The 21,770-nt window shown below is 39.1% G+C and overlaps 1 protein-coding gene across 1 annotated transcript in view; it reads left to right on the top strand.

The window, feature by feature from the left end:
- Nucleotides 1-6,067: 6,067 nt before the first annotated feature.
- SHQ1 (SHQ1, H/ACA ribonucleoprotein assembly factor) overlaps nt 6,068-21,770 on the top strand; it is a 57,363-nt gene continuing 41,660 nt past the window's right edge. Inside the window, exons 1-7 of the mRNA XM_072876459.1 lie at nt 6,068-6,154; nt 8,494-8,676; nt 10,386-10,450; nt 11,330-11,452; nt 12,234-12,385; nt 14,008-14,120; nt 16,052-16,179. Of these exons, the coding sequence (XP_072732560.1) occupies nt 6,075-6,154; nt 8,494-8,676; nt 10,386-10,450; nt 11,330-11,452; nt 12,234-12,385; nt 14,008-14,120; nt 16,052-16,179 (844 nt within the window). The 5' untranslated portion in view covers nt 6,068-6,074. The remainder of the gene's footprint in view (nt 6,155-8,493; nt 8,677-10,385; nt 10,451-11,329; nt 11,453-12,233; nt 12,386-14,007; nt 14,121-16,051; nt 16,180-21,770) is intronic.

Below are 21,770 nucleotides of genomic sequence, written 5' to 3' on the forward strand. Positions count from 1 at the left end.
AAATCCTACTTAGGTTCATAACCTGATTTATGATGAATGTAGAGTACAATAGAAATACAAGTATTCTTGCTGCCCCGTGGAGCTGGAGTGTAAGCTATGCAAGGAATGGAGACGCCAACCGTGAAACGGGGAGAGCAGGGAAATGGGAGCCTCACATGTCCCTCACGGTGTTAGTTCTGGAAGTGGACTTGAGCTGAACTTGAGTGAAGCGAGCATGGCCAGTTTCAGCTCTGGGGACTGCTGTGCAGCGCAGTGACCACACGCTGCTGAACTACACTGGAGAAGGGCCATGGGGCTGATGCCCAGCAGAGCTCTCGTCACTTCTCTCACCTCTGTGGAGGTGTGCTCTCCGCAGGGCTATTAGATCTGTTAGTTTTAAAATAAATGCTCAGTGCCACAACTGTAATGTGGAGACCACCGTTGAAGCCACAGTGCTACCTGTGGGGAAGCATGACACTTCAGACAGGTAACTACGCAGGCTGCGAGGACAAAGTCTCTTGTATTTCCAGATCAGGACCTTGCCAAGGTAAGGGATCACCATACTGTAAGTGACGCAGCTCGTGCAAAAGGGTGAACCTCCTGCTGCACAGCCCTACTCTGTAAAGTCAGGTTTACTTTTAGGGTACATCTTCCAAGAGTTGGTCCTTTGCTACTTAAATGGCTTTCACTTGGCAGTGAAGCTATGCATCCTGGACATTTTATACTGCTGTCACAACAAGCCTTTGCTAATGGTATCCCAAAATATACTCTACCTTAGTATCAATGCAAATGCAATGAATGATTACTGTTTCAGAATTTCATCCAACTCAGATTCTGAGCAGATGTAAAAATAGAAATTACTTCATGCTAAGAGAAAATAGCAATACTAAATGAGAATCTACAGAAAAACTGCAATGCAAAAACATATGTTCTTTTCTGAGAATATACGTACTACAATAAAACCCTACCAAACTTTATACTTAATAAAAAAATGAGTACCAGTGACAACCCCCTAAAATCCTCAACCTCTACAAATGTGTAATTTTATACTACCAATAAATTCTCTTTCATATATAGGGAGGTGTCAGCAATGTCTGCATAAAAATACCTAGGTAAACATTATGAAATCTGGAAAACATTCTAAGGGATTTTTAGAGACTTTTCCCCTTGTTTCTGTGACACATGGTAGTGTGTCACTTACCTGCCTACTTGCATCATTTTCTTTCAAATTAAATTGTGCAAATATCTGCTCTTCCGTGCCACCAGCATGCATGCTCAAACAAAATCAGTTCCACTGCTGGACTGAAACAGAATTACATTGCAGAGCTTCAAATCAGCACTGCTGAATCCACTGCGCTCTCTGAAGTGTTCAACTTTGGCAGCAAAGCAATGGACTGGCCACAACATGGAGTCTTCATACATGACAGCAGCTACTGAGATATTCAGTCAAATGGCTTAGATCTAAAATAATAGTGAGAGCCAGGTTAAGTAAAACTTCACATATTTTAGACTTGAACAAATTTATCAATACTGAGCATGTTCAGCGTATTTTGTATTGCAGACACAGTATCATGGCATTGTTGTATATATTAAAAGGCAAATCATTCAAAGGTCTGTGCTATAATGTAAAATTTTTTAATGTAGCTCTGTAGGAAACTAATTTAAACCATAGTTATATTTTGAGAAAAACTTAGAAATGGAGCCTTCTTAGTAAATTTATTTTTTTAATTACAATTTCTAAGGTTGCATAAGAGGTGCTATTTTCTGCAGCAGCCAAAGATTAAAGCAACTCAATGGGAGAGTAAATGGGTGTGTTAAAAGAGACAGGTTCCTGGGAACAGGGCTGTAACAGAAATACACCCTCTACAGATCAGGCATAGAAAGAAGAATGTGCCGCACACTACCTAGTGAGTAATAAATTTCAAAAATTCACTGTTCTACAACTGAGCTAAAAACCCAGACTAGCAAACAGAGGTGTTTATATGCTACTTCTGGAGTATAAGTTGAACAACTCCAAGGGCTCTTAACACAGAAGAGACCACAACAGATCCCTAGGAAACTGTTTAAAAACCTGAAAGTTGCTTCCGCACAAAAAAACACATTTGCCACAAATACGTGCCATACCCGATGTGCCTGCCTCTGCACTACTCCATGGGCCATCGATCGAAGAACTCTCTTGCTTAGCAGTGGCACGTCAGGCTCTCACAGTGGTTCATTAGAGCCTCCGTGTTACAGTTTATGTCCTTCAGGCACTAAGAAGCGAAACTATAATTTGATATCTCACATGCAAACTTTACATACACCTACTTCAAAGCGAGACATTTGTCTAGCAGGTAACACCACAAAATGTAACACTAAGAAACACATCACATATTTACATCTCTGACTGTTACAATTTTATTCTTGTAAAGACTATTGCAAGTTTGATCCTGAATTTATAAAGACCACCATCCTGCCTCTAGAGACCCATGTTGTTATCCTTATCTGAAAAAGCACTGAAGGTCTTTGTGATCCAGGATCCTTCCTACCCCTGGAGAAATAAAATTAGAAGCTTCATTATCTTTGGATAATGGAAATGGCAAGAGGAAAGAGAAAAAATAAAGCTATGAAGCTATCATGGTATTATGAACACAGTACTTCTGTAAGTGAAACTGTTAAGGATTATAAACTCCTGGAAAATCAAATCTACAGGGAAAGGAAACCGAGATTAAAAAACATTAGATGTGGACGAATGCTTCAGGTCACTTAGACAAAAGAAGTCAAAATATTTGTTTTTCACTTGTTTTTAAAGTTAGAGGGAAGAATAATATGAATTTTACTCAAGTATGCAATGATATTGTAGCCAATTAAATATAGTCAATTAAAATTCAGTATTATACAGCTATGTGTTCAGTATTATACAGCTATGTGGAAAGATTCCGATGTGAGAAGTACACTATAGGTGGTGGAAGGCCGAGGCATACATAAAGCTGATAAGGGGGATTCATACTGGAATGTGGAACATCTAATCAAGAATTACTGTCCTTGGGAGTGAAACACATCCTGAAGAAATATGTGAGCTAAGCGAGACATTGTTACAACAATCTGCCTTCATTAGTAGAAGTGTGATAAGAAGCACCCTTGCGTGAACTATCCTCATTATAATACTAAAAATCACACCCCTTGAGCCAGAGACCCCGGCTCAAGTAGAGACCCCTCACCTCTGAGCATGTGTAGAATATTAAAGTAGTACCGTGCCTTTAAGAGTAAGGTATGGAAATGTAGACCAGTAAGAAATTGTTTTATGTAATCACTTATGCATATGTATAACTAAACTGTATAAAATTGTACCTGTTCGAACGATTGGCGTGCTAGCTTTGTGGAGTTACCACCTAGCACCCGGTCTTGCACAAAACTTGGAATAAACTGGTATCTCGGCTCTGTGCGTGTATTGGGTGTTGCACACCGGGTAACGAACTCCATTTGTGAGACAACAATATCTTCTATTTCCATCTCAGGAAAAGCCCTCAACTATCATTTACATTGGCCAATTACACTGAATTTTTGCAAAGTTTAAGTCTGACAATTACAGAACTATTTCTAGTTGTTTATAAAAATCATGGCACTGATAATTTAGCTAATGGAAATAGTTAAGTATTATATTGTATTTCATAGTGTATTTCACAGATAAATATGTTTCTGACTGAACCATATACCTACTGTATTCCCACTTGTTTCCTGGGTAAATAAACCGTTTTATTCCTCTTTTTACTTGTTAAACTAAATGCATGTTTTGTATCTGATTACCATTTTTATGTACCTGCCAATTACATATCTAGAATATATTATGTATTGTATCCATGGGATTATGCCAGATTTACTTGTTATTAGTAGCCATGTAGAGTCAATTGTGTTTGTAAATTGCAAAGCTTCATGTTACTATTTTTCAAAGGGACAGCAAGTTTTACTAATTACTTGCCCAAAACATTGTAGATAATGCATTTTCATTCTTCAGTGCTCCATTAAACACATAGCAGCCCAATTCACTTCTTCATCAGAAAGATGCACCAAAAGATGTAAAGTAGTCTTTCTACATTTCTAAATAAAGCTTTTTCATTACAGTTCTAAAAAACTCAGTATGCTTTTTACAGAAGAAAGCAATACAAATTTCTTAGAGATGCTCCTTCATGCTTTACTTGGATGGAAAAGCAGAATGGCTCATGCACCGCACCAGTTTCTTCACTGAAATCAGTATATAAATATCTTTTACATGGAAAGTATTACCAGACAAAAAAGGCTGGGAGTTCTTAGACTCCCAAAATAATTCTGAGGCAAAAAAATAATTCTGAGGCAGTCTTGGAAAGTATCAGTTAGACAAGAATAAACTCTCTCATGAAACTTCTTATCTTTCATAGACTTGTCTTATGCAAATTTGAACTTATCCAGAGAAGATGTTGCCAACATTCTAACTATAGATTACATTGGTAAGGTCCAAAAGTTAATTAGTGCTGATGCTCTCTGGAAATGCATCAAAAGTTTCTGAGGACTTGATCCAGGCCTTGGTCCAAGTCAAATCAGCATCCAAAATTAGATGTCATTAACTTCTTAAATATAAAAAAATGCATTTTATATGCCATGTGTCTTCAATTTCTGCATGTAAAAACTGGGACACAAGCAGGTTTAGGCCAAATATTAAAACCATCCATCAATTTTAGATCAATGGAGAGAATGATCTATTTTGAAGCAAGTATTTATTTTGTGTGCATGTCAACAAAACAATTTGCACAGTATTTAAACTGCTGGTTCAGTTCTGTACAAGAGTGAAGATGTTTTCTCATGAAGAGATGTTATATTCATTGGATTTCCAGCAGGAAAAAATAAGTCTTTATCAGCCTTGAAGACTGTTTGTCTATTTTTTTTTTAAAAAACTTCATTAGCAGAAATTACGTAATTACGTTTTTTTCCCTCCAGGAAAAACATTTGAATGCATTTCAGAGGGGGCAGGGACAGGAAGAGAGTCAGTAGCATTTAAAAATGTAGAGAATTATATGGAACCAGAATAACTTTCATGGTCTAATGACAGAAAAATCAGATTAATTCTACATTAGGTGCTATATTTAAAGATAAGTAAATTATGGCTTTTAAACCAACTTTTCTGCTTTTAGCAATTTTTTGAGCTTCTTGTTGCATTTTTTCCTTAATGGCATACTTCTTTTGATTCATCAGGATCTGCCTCTGTTCACATTGTCAGTCTTGTTCGCATTTATCCGCTGTCTTAGAATAGACTTATGTAATTGGGAATTCCTCTTCTGACAGTGCTCATGGGGTCGCTCTTCTGTTTATTCTATTTCTGCAGCCCTCCACTTTGTGGTATTTCAGTTCTTGAAATAATTTCATCCTTACCACCTCAGTTTAAATTACATTAGGCCCAAAGCTTCCATTCCTATTTACTCAGTTCTTAACTTCACTCTCTCCTCTCCAGAGGTACTTATACATACAAGCATTTCTTAACATTCTGAGCTGCAAGACACTTTCAGTAGCCTGTTATGTTTAAGAATCGGTATCCAAGCAAGTCAGATGCCTACAGTTTTAGGTACGGCTGCAGCTATCACAAAGGAGGAAAGAGCTGAGGTTATGTAGACAATCTTCACACTGCAGCACCTCATCCTCTGGCTAGCATTTGGATACATTTATCAGGATGACAGTTGGTGGTTAGGATGTTATCAAATACTGCTTTCATCTCTTGAGATCGTTAGACCCCCCTTGAACCAGGACGTCTGGCCCACCATATCATCACTTTTGTTAAAAAGTAAGGCCAATGGCGGGAACCTGAAGGAAGGGTCCCCCTCGCCGGCGGGGCCCAGGGCGCCCCGACCACCGCCAAACCCTGAAGGAGCGTGAGGAAAGGTCAGGCCTGAGGGGCGATGGAAGCTCCCTCTGCCTCCCCCCGGGCCGGAGAGCGCTCACTTGTCGGTGCTAGGCTCCCACGTCTCTTCCGTTGTTGCTCTCTTCCGAAGGCGGGCAGCGACGAGCGGGCCGGCCCGTGAGGGAGGCGGCCGGGCCGGGGCAGCCCCTCGGGGCGGAGCTGGTTCCCGCCCCGCCGGCGCTGCCTGCGCATGCGCGCCGCCCGCCTCAGCGCCACGCGCGCGCGGGGAGGGAGGGCGGCCGCGGGCAGCGGGACGGCGGCGCGGGCGCGGTGAGTGGCGGAGCGGCGCCGGGTGGGCCGCTGCCTCGGCGGGCACGGCCTGAGGGGAGCGGCGCGGGGCTCTCCCCGCTGGTAGCCGCGTCCCGGGCGGGCTCGCTCCTCTCAGAGGCCTCGGGGGGTGGCGGCGGTTCGCGGCCCGCGGCCGTGGTGCGGGTCTGCTGGTGGGAGCCCGGCTCGTCCCTTTCCTCGCCGCGTCCCCGCGGTCTTAGCGGCCTCTCCGCTTGTGCCGCGGTCGTCGGGGGTACGGCTGACGGGCTTCCTTCTTGTGTGCCGCGCGGTACGGCTTGAGAGTCGGCCTTTGACCCAGTTTAACGAGCAGCGGGGGGAAGTTATGTGTTACGGTAGAGCCTTTGAGCGAAAGCAGAGCAAAGCGTTGTCCTTTTTCCTGCCAGCCCCTTGCTGCAACAGAAACATTTTAGTTCTGCTTGCTGCTTTTTTTTTCTCTAGCGCCTAGCGGTCTTTTTACATCAGAGGCCTGGAAGCTTAATTATTTTGAGATACCTGATTCTAGATTGGAACAAGTGCTGCCGGGGATTGAGTACTGCATTGTTGTGGGATGGATCTCGGCGGTTCCTAGGCTGTGGTCTGTGAAGTACCTGGGGTGTGTGTGGGAACCTCCAGATTAGTTTGTGGGTTTGTGTCGCATTTGTGTCAGAGATGCCAGAAGTGCAGCAGGAGAAGCTCAGAGTGGGAACAGCTGGGCCTGGCTTTGGGGCTGCTGTTAAATGTTATGAACCTCTGATTAGGGAAAATAAAAATGCAGACTGGCATATCATCCTTGAAGGGTCTAAATGAGCTAGTTTGGTTTTGTTACCTCTTATCCCGTGTTGTTAGGCAGCGTGTGGCGTTTAAATAGGTAAGAAGAAAGTCCACAGAAATGTACATCGGTTTGCAGGTGTTCGTCAAGCCAGGTACTTCCTATCTGGTTACAACTCGATAAGCACGTGGCCGCTTCTCAGCCTGGAAGGGGTGCGAATGTTGCCCTGGGATCAAGTGATACAGTGAAATGGGGAGTTTCACATCTTTCATACCTGTCAATTGAAGTAGATTGCTCGTCTGAATTACTTATATTTAGAAAATGGGTAATCTGTAAATTTAGCCCTATTAATGATTAATGCTTTGTGTTTGCTCATGAAGTTGTAAGAATGGGGATATGTTTAATAAAGATAACTTTGAAAGTCAGTGAAAAGTAGCTCATTCCCAGGTAATAGTTCTGGTTTGCATTTTTTGGTAAAAATATTTTTGTCTTAAAAAGTTAATTTTTCAAAAGTGTGTGATCCTTTGTACACACACCTTCCCCCCCATTAAAACTGGATTCTGAGTTAAACCTGAGGAATTATCTTGCATTTCAAAGCTATTGAAGAGTCAGACAAGCTGTTTATCAAGTGAATGGTACTATGTAAATTCCTTTTCTCATGCTGAATATGCATGCATGCCCGTACATAGATATGGTTCTGATGGATGTTGACCTAAAATATCCTTAAAAACACTTGGTGAAGGAGATCCCAGATATCCTCTAGATAATTTAGTTCAATTACCACTACTGTATTACTTATTTTTTCTTTGACTGAACCTTCAGAAGGAATGTGAGGTTTTTAGGATGCTTCTTCAAGATTTGTGAAAACCCTGCAAACTGGTCAAAGTAGTAAGCATGTTCGTGTTGGACATCCTGAGTGTGTCAACTGCTCATGGTTAAACTGTTCAGACAGCTCTTGTGTCATGAGCCCACTGCAAAGGAGCAGCTTTGACTTAGTGTGCATGTAGTGTCCCAGTGTCTTATGCATTAAATCTGACATGAAGAGCAGTATGCTTAGCGTGTACACTCAGATAATCTGTTTGGCTTGTACTGAATCTGTTGCTTGTATTCTGGCTAATATGTGTATGAATTGTAAAATAGAGCTCTAATTTTTTGAAAGTATTACTGGTTTTTGATGTTTTCTAATAGTGATTTGTGATCACTTCGCTAATGAACTGTAGAGATCTAACATCTGCTACGTGTGAAATTATAAACAACATTTACAAAAAGATGCCAAGTCGTAGGACTGAATTTAGTGTGTTTTTTATGTGGAATATAGTAGGTGCTTTCCTGTGCTCCAGATGTTTTCATTCATTTATGTTCAGTTGTTTCCTTAAGGTGCAGAAAGGTGGTACCTTCAAGTTCTTGATAAAACTTTGTTTTGTTTTGTTGCTGTTGTCATGAGTGTTTTCCTCTTGACCATGTGGAAGATAATTTTGTGAGAATGTTCTTCTTACAGAATTTTGAAGAGACATTATTTGCTCTCATAAATTGGAAACTACAATAATCTTTTCTTGTTTTCCTGTTTTAATAGGGCCACACAGCCATTGGTTGCTTTTCCTGCTGGATTCATCATGATAACTCCAGCTTTTGAGCTGACCCAGGATCCAGATTTTCTTACAATAATAATCAAAGTACCTTATGCCAGAGCTTCAGAGTTTGATGTGTATTTTGAAGGGGAAGATTTTAAATTTTATGCTAAGCCGTACTTTCTCAGGCAAGTAGTGGAAGGATTTTAAAAAAATTGAACTTCATAAAATAAGTAAAAGTCAGTAGAGAATGAACTTCATTTTGGTCCCTTCGGAACATTCCTTATCTGCAGCTCTTACACTGTAGACTGTAGATGGCCCATTTTGTGCAAAGAATTGTTTTTATGCATCTGGCCTCTTTGTTTCTAGGCATTAAATAATGTTAAAGGGAGTTTAAAGAAATGCTTTTCTAAATTTACTTTACAATAGATTTTTAATTGTGAAATGGCAAGACAATTCTCTGAATGTATGCAAGTTGTGTAGCATAAGTGTGTCTTTTCCCTGTTGAGAGCCAGATACAGTGTATTGTTGGTTGACAGCCAGCTGAATAGGAGCCAGCAGGGTGCCTAGGTGGCCAAGAAAGCCAATAGCATCTTGGCTTGTATCAGCAATATACAAGCAGTGGCCAGCAGGACTAGGGAAGCGATCGTGCCCCTGTACTCGGCACTGGTGAGGCCGCACCTCGAATACTGTGTTCAGTGTTGGGCCCCTCACCACAAGAGAGACATTGAGGGGCTGGAGCGTGTCCAGAGAAGGGCAGCGAAGCTGGTGAAGGGTCTGGAGCACAAGTCTGATGGGGAGCGGCTGAGGGAACTGGGGTTGTTTAGCCTGGAGAAAAGGAGGCTGAGGGGAGACCTCATCGCTCTCTACAACTACCTGAAAGGAGGCTGTAGAGAGGTGGGGGTCGGTCTCTTCTCCCAGGTAACAAGTGATAGGATGAGAGGAAATGGCTTCAAGTTGTGCCAGGGGAGGTTTAGACTGGATATTAGGAAAAATTTCTTTGCCGAAAGGTTGTCAGGCACTGGAAGAGGCTGCCCAGGGAAGTGGTTGAGTCACCATCCCTGGAAGTATTTAAAAGACGTTTGGATGAGGTGCTTAGGGACGTGGTTTAGTGGTGGACTTGGCAGTGCTAGGTTAACGGGGGGACTTGATCTTTAAGGTCTTTTCCAACCTAAACGATTCTATGATTCTATATTTGGTGAAGAATGAATTTTGATGCACTCATAATAACATAAGGGGAGAAAAGTCATGTGAGTGGAGGCAGTAGGAAGTGAGGTTCCAGGCTGTATCTTTTCTCTAGATAGCAAGTTCCCCACTACACTACAGAAAAGGAACAAGAGGCAATCTCAGTATGAAAGTGTTAAGAGAACTTTTGGTGTGTAAGAGCTGACAAGCTATTAACCTTTCTTATTTCCTGTTTCCTGTATTCTTGGACGTGCTTCCCCTATATACATTAGTAGACCACAAGGGGTTTTAGTGGACTGGTAGAATGCAGTGAATTGCTTATTCTGAATAAGCAGTACAAGAACTCTGAATGAGTTCTCACATTCTGTCACTGTGGGTTAGCTTAGAGTTTTTAAATTGCAGAATCTTCCAAGTGTTGCACATAGTGCCAAGGGCGTCATCTCTGTGGTGGCTGTGACCTCATCCAAGCTGGGAAACCAGGAGTCACAAAGTATCTCTATCTCAGATGCTGATCTCTTGTGGCAATAGTTAGGGAAAAAGATTTTGAAGTACGTGGGGATTTAACTGCATGACTTCCATTCATATCAGAAGGAGTCATGTAGTTAAGTCCTTTGTGCTGCTTTTGGAACGTGCCTTACATTTTTATAGTCTGAGGCATTAAGTTGCAGAATTAGTCAGGCATTCAATGAGGCATCTCATTTTTTGCCTGCAGGTTAACACTTCCTGGAAGAATTGTAGAAGATGGCAGAGAAAAAGCATCTTATAATACAGACAAAGGTATTAATTAATGTTATTAGTATATGTGTCATTAAAAATGCTACTAACTCTCCAATAATTTGTACTTTGCTGCACTGGAATTGCGTAGAACTTTAATGAAGTATACAATACTGTAAATAAATGTAAAGTTTCTCCTATGTAGTATAAAAAAATCTTGCTCAGGATTTATTGTACGTACTTAGGCCATCCTTAAGCACAAAGGATGTGTCCAGAACTGTCCTAATAATGAAAAAGTTATGTACAAGTCCTCTTCAAGCCCTGTGGGAGCTAGACATGTTACTGTACCAAGATCGTTAGTCTAGTAAATCTGCAAAGAAGTTGGGTAGTGCTGAGTAGAAATGAGATAATCCTGATCAGTCTCTTGGCTACGTCTTAAGAGAGAAGACATTAGCCTTTCTCCACATCTTAAGGTGGAAGGTATTTCTGGAATAAACTATGTATCTTCTGGAATTAATGTATTCATTTAAAAAAAGGCAATAAAACCTATAATTTGCTGCTAGCAAAGCCTTTATTATGTGCTTGACTTAAGACAATAAACAGATTGCTGAATGTAGTTTCCTGTGATCTTCTGTTGATTGCTTTATTGGTGGAAGGATTAAAAACAAAATAAAGCTCGTATTCTGTTGGTTTGTGTTTATACAACGTGAGTCAAGGGACCACAACTGGTTAAATATTCTCTTTCATCCTTTATCATTACAATCTTTGATTTTTGTGAAACTTGTGACGTAAGGTTAAAAACACGCACAGAGAATGATGCATAATAAAATGTTACCTGCATGTGTCCCAGTTTTTGTGAGCCTTTTTCATTAAAGCAAAATGCACATTGTTGTTTGTCTTGAATATTTTAATGCAGTAACTATATTCTGACTTTCCTTTAAGGAACTTTTACAATTCGGTTACCTAAGGAGATTCCTGGTCAATATTTTGAGGGACTGGACATGCTGACGTCTCTTTTAGCACCAAAGAAATCAAGATCAGCAAAACCTTTAGTAGAAGAGATAGGTATGACAAAAAAATCTTGTTTATACTAGTGATACATGTACATAATGAAATAGTTATAGATCTACATAGTGATCTATGTAGAAAAATAACAGTATTTCTATTATTGTCTAGTCCAAGGTACGAGAAGGGTGTGAATGAATCTGAAAGTATGGATAAATAGAGAAATAAATGTGTTGTAGGTGATATACATGTCATCTTTATAGGCTTAGTTATATTTACATTTTGCCAAAATGTGCTTAACATACGCTAATCCTCTGTAGATCTTTGTACCCCTCTAGTGGCTGTATAATACACACACATTGAGTCTTCTGCTTTCTACAAGCTAGCACAACTGGACTTTTAGCTCAAATGTAGAAGCTAATCAAAACCACAGGTTCTAGTGGATGACTTGCTTACCATCAGTATTTAATAGACAAGAAGGTTTGACAATCTGTGTTTAATTTTTTAATATCTATCTTAAATTATTGATGACATCACTTTGCTCCTGTCAGGGTTCTCTTAGCATCAAATTCTGATCTTGCTGAAATCAGTGGAACAATTATTTCAGTCTTTGAGGGAGTATGCTTAAAAACTTTAGTGTTCCTGGTCTTAATTTTTGAAAGTTGGAGAATTTGGAGCAGGACCTATGGATTAGTGATGTAAGCATCTGCCCATATGACCCAGTGTTGTGTAAGATTTCTTAAAAGATGTAGTAAAATGAGAGAGGCTTATTGTGTTATCAGTGTTTGCCTTTCTATTAAATCATATATATTTTCTTTCTCTGACCATGCAATATATACAGCTGCCTCTGGTGAGTTGGAAGAGGACGAAGAAGAAGAATTTGACTGGGAAATAGAGCAGACCCCTTACAAAGAAAGTGCAGAAACCACTCGACCACTACAGTACTGTTATGGATTTGGGAATTTGCGGTCAGGGGTGTTCCAGCGGCTGCAGGTAGATACATTTTTGTCTCTTCCTATCATAAAAGTTCTGGGTAACTTTCTTGTTGGGTAGGCTTCCTGGCTTGTTCCATAGTCAGGAGAGGATCATTAGGTAACTGTTCCCCATTATTCTCAGTCACAGAATGGGATATTCTGCTTTTGCATGTAGTAGTACAGACAAATCCTTGTTCCTGCAGAGGTAGGGGGTGGTCGAGACTGAGTTAATTGTGTAGCAGTCAACAGGCCGATCTGTTTCTGCAATAATTTCAGTGTTAGAGGAAAGGGCTGAATGGGGTCCTTGGTAAACATGGCCTCTGGAAGTGGGCTGCTTTCACCAGCATGGTTCAGCTAGCCTGTGAAGGCACAGAGAAATAGTCCTGTTTGAAGTAGGCCACATGCCAGGTGAATAGTGCTGGCAAGCTGCAGTCTACAGGCTGTTAACAGTCTGCTGTTAACACTTTTGCTTTATATTTGGTATTGTCTTCTATTCTGACTTCAAACATATTTAACATCAATGTACAGTATATTTCAGATGCCATGAATTTTAATTTATTTTTAAATTAAAAATAAATTAATTAAAAAAATACAAAATAAAGCTGGTTAATCTATAGGTCCTGTTATGGTGGTTGCACTAAAATTTTTCTAATTGTGAAATTCATGGTAATTTTCTCTTTGTACTTTTTATTTTAGACTTGATTTTCTCACAATACAATAACTTTTGAAGTGTGCACCCACCAGTGTCTGCCCACCTGGTATCTGTGGGATTTACTAGGGTTATGCTGATGCACTGAAATTTGCTTTTGTGGATTAATTGGTAGGATAGGAGCTTTAAAATGCAGTTACTTTGCTCGTGTGTTCAGCAGTTTCTTTAATTAATGAATAGATTGAAGCTAATCTACAGCCTGTAGCATGCTAGGTAGTATAATAATATTCATAGTATACAGAGCTTTTATTAAAATAGTAGATAATTTAATTTTTTGTAGTGTTCTTACTCTAAGCAATTTAAGTTGTAGCTGTTTAAAGCAACTTAATTATATAACTCTGTAACTCATTATTGCATGAATTGTAGTATTTTCAGGGTTTGGAGCAAAAGGATTGCTATTTATGGAGAAAGTATTTACATTCTGTTAGGATATATACGCTGGTTATTACCATGAAATTCGTGAAGAAGTACATTTCCCATCAGCGTTCACGTACCACTACTTAATGATGCTTAAAAGGGCACTGCAGTTGCCCATTAATTCATGTATGGCCACTTCAGAGTGTGAGAGTAATCTCAAAAGTCGGAAGAACGTTATTTATGGTGTTTATCTTGTTTTTGTTGTGTTGAGTGCTTTTGTTAAACATTGCAGATTTTACTGTAGTGCAAAATAACTTGCCTGCCTTATGATAAAATGGCCTGAATAGACTTCATAGTATCATGAATTCTAAGGAGCTTCAAATAATTGAATTTCCTTGGGATTTTGATGTTTTATTTGCACAACGGAGCCTGATTTTGGAAGATTTGAAAGGGAGGTTGAAGAGCAACTAGAGATTTCAGTGTAATGCTGATAAGCATCCTTCCTAAACTCTTACTAAATAAATCAAGCCACAGGTATGATATGCAATGTCATATAATTTTTGTTCCATTTGCAGGATGAACTCAGTGATGTTATTGACATTAAAGATCCAGACCAAACTCCTGTAGATGAACGTAGGAGGAAACGCCTGGCAGCTGAGGCTGCCAAGTTTGAGCCTGATCATTACCTGTGAGTATTGATTTACTTCACCTGGTCAAGTAAAAGTACCTCAGTTGAAATATATTCACTTTTTCTTTTCATAAATCATTGGTTTTGAGATCACTTTTGGAAATAATAGCTTTACTTTTTATTTGTCTGTTTCTTTGTCTCATCACAGCAGGCCTTAGAGGGTATTCTTAAGTGTGCCGCTGACACAAGACATTGCTTATCTGTTTTGGGGTACTCTACTGTTTAATTACTGGTTAAGTCTGTTTTCAAGCAGGAGCTGCTGTGAACTGTTGCAGAATGTTGTTTCATAGTTCATTCACCTCTTCAACAGCTGAGTAGCCAATCCCTGCCAGCATTTTGGGTTGAAGATGTCAGAACTTTGTTTTCCCCTTGTGAAACAAGGATTACTGAACCATCCTGGTCTATGAGGAAGTAAATGTGAGTTTTGAAGTTATGAAGATTTTGTCTAGGCCACTTGGTTTTTTGCCTTCATCACATGAAACCTTTTTTACAGCAGAATGAGGAAAGGTTCCAAACCAAGACTTTGCGTTTCTTTGTGCTTCATCCCATGTAATGAAGGTGGAAATGATTCCTTCTGTCTTTCAAGTTGGACTATTTCAGGTCAAGTTAGGTTCAGAAACTTCCAGATAAGTAAACTAAATTGAAGCCATGAGATCTATTAATACAGGGATTCCTGCAAGATTGATTTGATGGGAGAAGAGTGTAGTCCCCAGTAGGGAGAATTAGTACTTGTCGTGTGTTTTGTTGGGGAGAGGTAGGCTTAACCCATTTTGAGTGGTTTCAGAAGGTTAGCTTTGCAAACTTGGAATTTTTCCCCAGTCAGGTGTTTCTGAGGCAGCTGCATGTCTTTCTGTAGCACAGAGAACTTAGAAAAGCTTTCTTGAAACATCACTTGGAAGTACGTTTCACTAGAACTGAAGTAGTTACTAAGCTATAATGTGATGCAAATTACAGTAACTGTAAGTTTCCATCTTAGATCCTGTGTTCTGGTATATGAGCTACAACCATTTAGTTTGACGGTTGTGTTTTGGATGCCTCAGAACAGATGATACCAACCTTTCTGCAACAAAAATTGTTTTTCTGTGTACCCTGATGAGAAGGACAACTCTGGGAGAAAGAGTGGCAAACAGAAGTGTTCTGTTGCCTTTGGGGAAAACGTACATTGGCTGGTATCTTTAGGTTACTTTATAAAGACACTGAAGGAAGGCATCAAAAAAACTGTCAGTGTGAGAGTAAAGCAAATTACATTCTGTGTTCAGTAGACTGGGCAGGTTGTGTATGATGATTAACAAGGTATTAAGAAATTTCCTGCATTTTTTTTCAGTTCTCAGTATTTATACTATTGTTTGGCTTGAAGAAAAAGCTAAAATGATAAGAGGAGGCTTAGAACTTGAACCCTTTAGTATAAATGCTCCCAGCATTACTATATTGAGATTTTTACTACAGTGGCTTTGTGCTGAGATGGAGGTAGTCTCTCTTCCAGAATTCATGTACAACTCTTCTTTCTCTACCTTGCCTCAGCATGCCTTTGTTTACCTAAAAGTCAGTCCCTATCCCTACTTCAGGACATTCTGTGACATTCTCTGAGAAGTCTTCTCTTTGGAATGTTTTCCTTTAGATTTGTCCAGAATGAATCAGGTTTGTTCACCTTCGTGTCATGCTGCAAGCTCATCAGTAGGCTTCTGGGTGGCTCAGGAAAGGTGGAGGAAGTAAGGAAGGGGTACTGTAAGATCAGATAATATCATTTATGCTTTTAATAATGACTATTTTCTGGTTTTAAGTCAAAGAACAGATACTGGTCAGGTTTGTTCTATTTCTAATATATGGAAAATAGCCTAGAGCCAAGTCAGGTGTATTCTCTGTATGCATTAAAATATACCCACATACACTATAAACTGAAATAAATAGCATATGACTTTTTTTTTTTCTAGAGCTGATTTTTTTGAAGATGAAGCTATTCAGCATGTCTTAAAGTACAAACCATGGTGGGTTGATGCTCATAAAAAAATGATAGCCTTGCAGGGAGAAAGTCATCAGGAACATGATGCTCATACATTTGGTGAGAACGTATATATACACACACCTGTTGCTTGAATGATAATTGCTGTGATGCTATGTTATGTTCTAGGTTATAGTTCTTAAAGGAAAAAGTATGGTTTTACCCTACAATTTTCAGTCTTAACTGTTCTTCTTAGGGGAGTATTCTATTAATTCTCCTGTCCTCAAAGAAAAATTTTTTCCTCTGAGGGACAGTTACATACTGAAGTCTTTCAGACGGTTGTGTGTGGAGCAGTTGACAGTATGTTATGAAGTGGTCATTTAATCTTAAGCATTTACCTGTTAGTTATGTAGTGTAGCGCGTGATCTCTTTTTTGTCTGCATAACAAATTTTGGAGTTAATTGTTCATAAAGGCCATTCTAGAATTTCAGGTATCTATGAAGAAAAAGTTCCCTTTTATAAGGGTATGCTGAAGATTTCAAAGGAGCTGCCTGTGTCAGTAAGTCACGGCATCTGAAATCAAATCAAACCTATCTTTGCATAGTGATTGTAATAGCTGGAAAGTCGGTCCTTTGTTGCTGGTGCTTATCTCCTCTTTTTTTTCAGATTTTTCAAGTAACTCTTCTCCCTTTCCTAGTTGATTTTCAATGGAAAAAATAGTCGAAACTGTGTTTTGTGCCCATTTCCAAATATGGTGCAGACACTTCACAGCAAGTTTTCCAAGAATCAGCTGTGGAAGACTGTACTAATATCAGCCCTTACCTCTGATGAACACACCTTCTGTAGGATGTTTTATTTTATTTACACAGTATGACAGAAGTTCATAGCATTTATTACTCTACTGCTGTTTTTATGGGTCTCAGACTTTTTTCAATGGAAAATCTTTGTGTCCATTTAGAAACTAAAAGGGTTGGTTTCAGGTTTAGTAGATGACCCTGTAACAGTACTGTTAACAGATAACTGAGATTACCTTTCTGTACACAGTGATTGCAGAGAGCATTACAAGTTACAATGCGTAACATTACAAGTTATGCATATTCTTTTATTGTCCTTTGTTCATTTCCTATGTAGTATGAAAATCCGATATTACTAAAATAGATAATGATAATCCCTTCACCAGAGGTTCTTAACAAATATTAGTGCACTAATAATACCTGCACTTTCACATTTTCTACAGGAGAAGAACAATAGAATTTGTGTGAATGTTGTGTATTTTACTGTGAATGTAATCTGATCTTCATTGCTGGTCTCTTTTCAGCCTCTGAAGCCAAAATTTTTAATTATATCCATCATAAGATTTGGACAAAGGTACAAGAGGCTTGAAAATAGAATAATGAGGGGTTCTTTTGTTTGTTTTTATCCATTCACTCCTTAGTAAATGAAACACTGCTAATGTTTGCCTGTGTTAAGGAATATAATGAAAATGAAGAGCTGCTGTGTGATTTTATTGATAAAGAATATTTTTACTCCAAACTGAGATTCCGAAGAAAAATACATACATATGTTGCTGGGGTTTAGGGGCAGCAACAACAAACTACTCAAAAGCCTAGCAAGCCTGCTAGTGAAAGTTATGCAGAAAATGGAGCTACATAAAGGATCTTTTCTCTAAACCATTTGTTATAACATATGTATTTAATAAGGATGATCAAAAAAATTTAGTGTGACCTTCATATGGCTGAGTGAAGAGGCTCATGTAGTTTTGTGGATCTTGAGGAAATGTAAGTAACATGAGAGGCTATCTGGTGTTCGGGTTATATTAATGACAACAACCCACCTTTTCCCTTAGAAAGACCTCAGTTTTGATAGCGTTGTTATTACTGCTGGAATGGCAACAGCAGCTGGGGATGGCAAGCCATTGAATGAGGATCTGAAACCCCTGGAGGTTCCTAAACTGGAGTGGGTTGTGATGAAAGAAACCACCATGAGAGGGAGTACAGGTACCACTTGAAGGTCTCTTATGAATGGAAATACAAAAGGGCAGGAGGTGGGTCCAGGCTGTTGGACCTGGAATCTGATCATCAACAGGATGAGTTCCCTGTGGCTTTGTATTGCTTTTATGCTTTATTCAATCAAAGGGATGGTCCGGCTAATCTGAGTTACAGATTCAGGAATTCATACAAGCTGAATGCAATTTGATTGGATATCTGCATTAATATGTATTCCAGTATGTGTGCTTACTAAGTGGAAGTGACATAGAGAAGGCACATAAAAGAAACAAGGACTGTGCAAAGTGAAGGACCTTCTTTACTGCTTGAGAAATTTTATGTTATTTCCACTAGAACTGGGGAGAAGTCTGACTGCATTAAGCCAAGGTGTGCTATACAGCTAGAAGGATAAGGAGGCTGTCATTGGTATTAGAGTGTGCTTGTGGTAAGAAGCCTTTGAACATAGTGCTTAGCTATAAAAATCCAAAGGCTACTTGAGCACAGAAGCTCTAGAGGCACAAACGTTATACGTATTGCAGTATGTTTCAAGGTGTTTTATGAAGTGATGTGTGGTGATTCTTTGAGCCTGTGTATGCATCTATCCCCCTGCAGGTAGGTGTGAGGTCAAACCTTTTTTATTATAAAAATCAGATACAAATGTCCCCTGTTTACTTTTGAACCTGTTTAAGGGCATAAAGGAGGAGGGATTGAAACCTTCATGCAGTTTATTTTTATTGCTTATGGAAAAGAGGCATAAAATTAAGAGTACCCAGATTTCTTACTCTTCCGGAGTTCCAAATTCATGTCTTGTGTTAAGGAAAGCATATAAAATAAGGTAATTTCCATTATCTTTCATGATGAGGACTTCCAAGCATACAGCTTATAAAGAGACTTCAAATATTGGGGTGTTTAAAACATGTACAACTCGTGGTAGGTGTGCTGCCATGACCAGCTTGCAGAAACATTTGTCTGTCCTGTATGAAGGAAGGTTATGTTCTTGATTAAGCATGTGCTGTCCAAAGCTGTTACACAAGAACATGGAAACTGAGAGATATGATGGAAATCGCATGCTGTCAGATGTGCAGCATCTTGTACTGGGGAAGTCCGCTACCCTCAAACATGACATGGTGTATCTTTTTAGAGGGTTGTTTATTGAAGGTAAATACTGGTGACTGGTAAGACAAGAAGGTAGGAATGGTAATGTTAAAACTGATGGTAGATTACAGTACAGGCTACTACAATATTGGGGTATGGCACTAGAATTTGACACCTGGTACCTTTAGAGTCCCTGTAATTTGTGCTCTCTTACTGCTGCCATTAGGACAGTTCCCACCTACACAGTGTCTGTGGAATCAGGAATGTCATTGGGAACGGACTCCTCAAGTTACTACATGGAAAAGTGAGTTTAGTGTGGGAAGTGACATAAAAATGAGCAGGTTCTTTAAAAGTATATTTACTTATTCAGAAACACTGAACCAAGAGAATTATTTTTTTGTTTCTTCCTTTTGCTGAGCTGACTTATATTTATGTCATCTTGTTTTTCATCTTCATTGGTTTCTTGGAACCAAAAACTTGATTACTTTTGTCTTTATGATGTCTTTGGCTACAAGGAGTAATTAGAAATCCAGATCACTTATCTCTTTTTTTTTTTTTTAATGGCACTACAATTAACTGAAGATTTTGTTTGGTTGATTACTGCTCTTAATTTCATCCCTGGTTATTATCTTTTTTGTTTTTACATCATCAGTTTGTTTTAATATCTCATGACCAAATTTTTTTCTTTTTGGAGCAGCTCTTCTCATTAGCATTTAAAGTCTTCAGCTCTCTTCTGTCCTTACCTTGAATCTATTTTTATTTAACCCTTTTTCTTCAGCTTGTGTGCATGGTGTGTGTATTTTGCCTGTTTTTAATTACTTCTTTTATTGTCCTAAGTGTCTCTTTTTTTTTTTCTTTTGTCCTTTTTTACATTTTACTGTGTATTGTCTCTTCTTGCCCTTTGTGGGTTTTTTGTTTATTTTCCCCTTAGGCTGGTTAGCCACCAGGCAGCTAAGATTATTGCCTTTGCAGTGTGGCTGAGGAACCAGAAGAAATTCTAGAGAGCAGGTTTCACCATCATGTTTGTAGCAAAATACCATTTTTGGAGTGGACGTTTTTTAAAGCTGAAAGGCCTAGATTTTGTTCCAGCTTGCAATGTCTAATGCAAGTCAAGCAATACTCCATAAAGCCTAACTAAATACATAGCCTTTCCCATGAGGGAATAAAACTTTTGGAAAGCTTGCTTTCTGCTGCTGCTGAAGTTTACATTAGAGTCTTGCTTCTACAGATTCCAGATGAAAGGTTTTGTATGTTGTACCAGTCACATTCAACTTAGTTAAAAGTTCATTTTTATTCTACTTCAAATTGCACAACTGTAAAAACTCCTTTTTAGGCAACACAGTAATCTTCAAAGGCTCAGGCTGACATATGTATTTAATATAACATTTATATGCTCCAGGGATAGTTTATTTTGTTTATGGTAACCTATCATGCTTACCAGTGACCATTCTCTCTTTCTGATCTCTTTATAGAATGAGAAGCAATTTCTCTTTAAAGATCCACCTTTCAGTAGGGCTCTGCTCAAATATATACCGTTGCTGGTAGATTCATAAGTTTGAGATGAATCGCTTACTCTTTTCCTTTTTATCACATTTCTGCAATTGTTCTGCCTACCTGTTTTACTCAGTCTTCTGGGCCTTTGCAGCATGTGTACCTTCCTGGCACTGTTCTGCTGCAGAGCAAGTATTTTTCATGTGAGGAGAGATTGCTGTTTATTCATGCAAAATTCTTAACATATAAATGATAGGTCTCTACTGTAAAGTATCTCAGATTTTAAAAGGCAAGAACAGTAAGACATGGAAGACAGAATGATGTATGGTTTTGATATGGTTTATAGGAACTGCAGATTTGTTAAAGAATAATGACAAAAATTAGTATAAATAAAATTGCGAGATCCAGGAAAGACTGTCCAAGTCCAGTGACTTTATGGAGAATGCCTGGAGGAAGAAGGTCAGAAATGATATGGAGGAAATGTGCTGTAAATGTTGATTTGAGGATTAGAGAAGGGTGGAAGCTTGACATGGAAAAAAAGATATTTGTGAAGGAGCTAAAATTTGAATGTAAGAATTCTAAAGAAAGGGGAGGGATGAACAAACCAGACTTGACTGATTATAGTTTAGAGTCAATATAAACTAGAATGCAGAGGAAGACAGTTTTGTGTTTTTAGGACTTTTAGTTCACTTCTCCTGAAGAACTGAGGCTTGCCTGATCACAGTCTCTTTGACAGAGCTTTAGGGGGTCTCAAAGATGGCCACTTCCTACAAGTTCTGCAAAAATGGCCCTGTGTACAAGGGAAAGAGTGCTTTTACTGAATCTTCAGTGCCATCTTTTTAGATGTTGTACAGTCCATCCAGGAAAGAGATGTTATCAGCATGTCAGCACTGTGGAAAGTTTCCGTAGCCTTTCATACCTTATCAGATAGCAACAAATTGAAGCACAAGAGACAAATCAATAGAAAATTAGCTTCATTGGTTCAGTTACTTGTTTATAGTATTATTATCAAGTATTTTTAAGGCAGTATCCATCACTGGGGGAAATGCTGATCCTCAGCAAAGCCTTTGGGCGTCTTTCTAGTCAGAGTAGTACTGCCTTTCCTCTTTTAGTGTCTTAGGAACAGCTTGAAAAGAAGAG

This window comes from Ciconia boyciana, chromosome 11, assembly GCF_034638445.1.
Source record: "Ciconia boyciana chromosome 11, ASM3463844v1, whole genome shotgun sequence".
Classification (NCBI taxonomy): Eukaryota; Metazoa; Chordata; class Aves; order Ciconiiformes; family Ciconiidae; genus Ciconia; species Ciconia boyciana.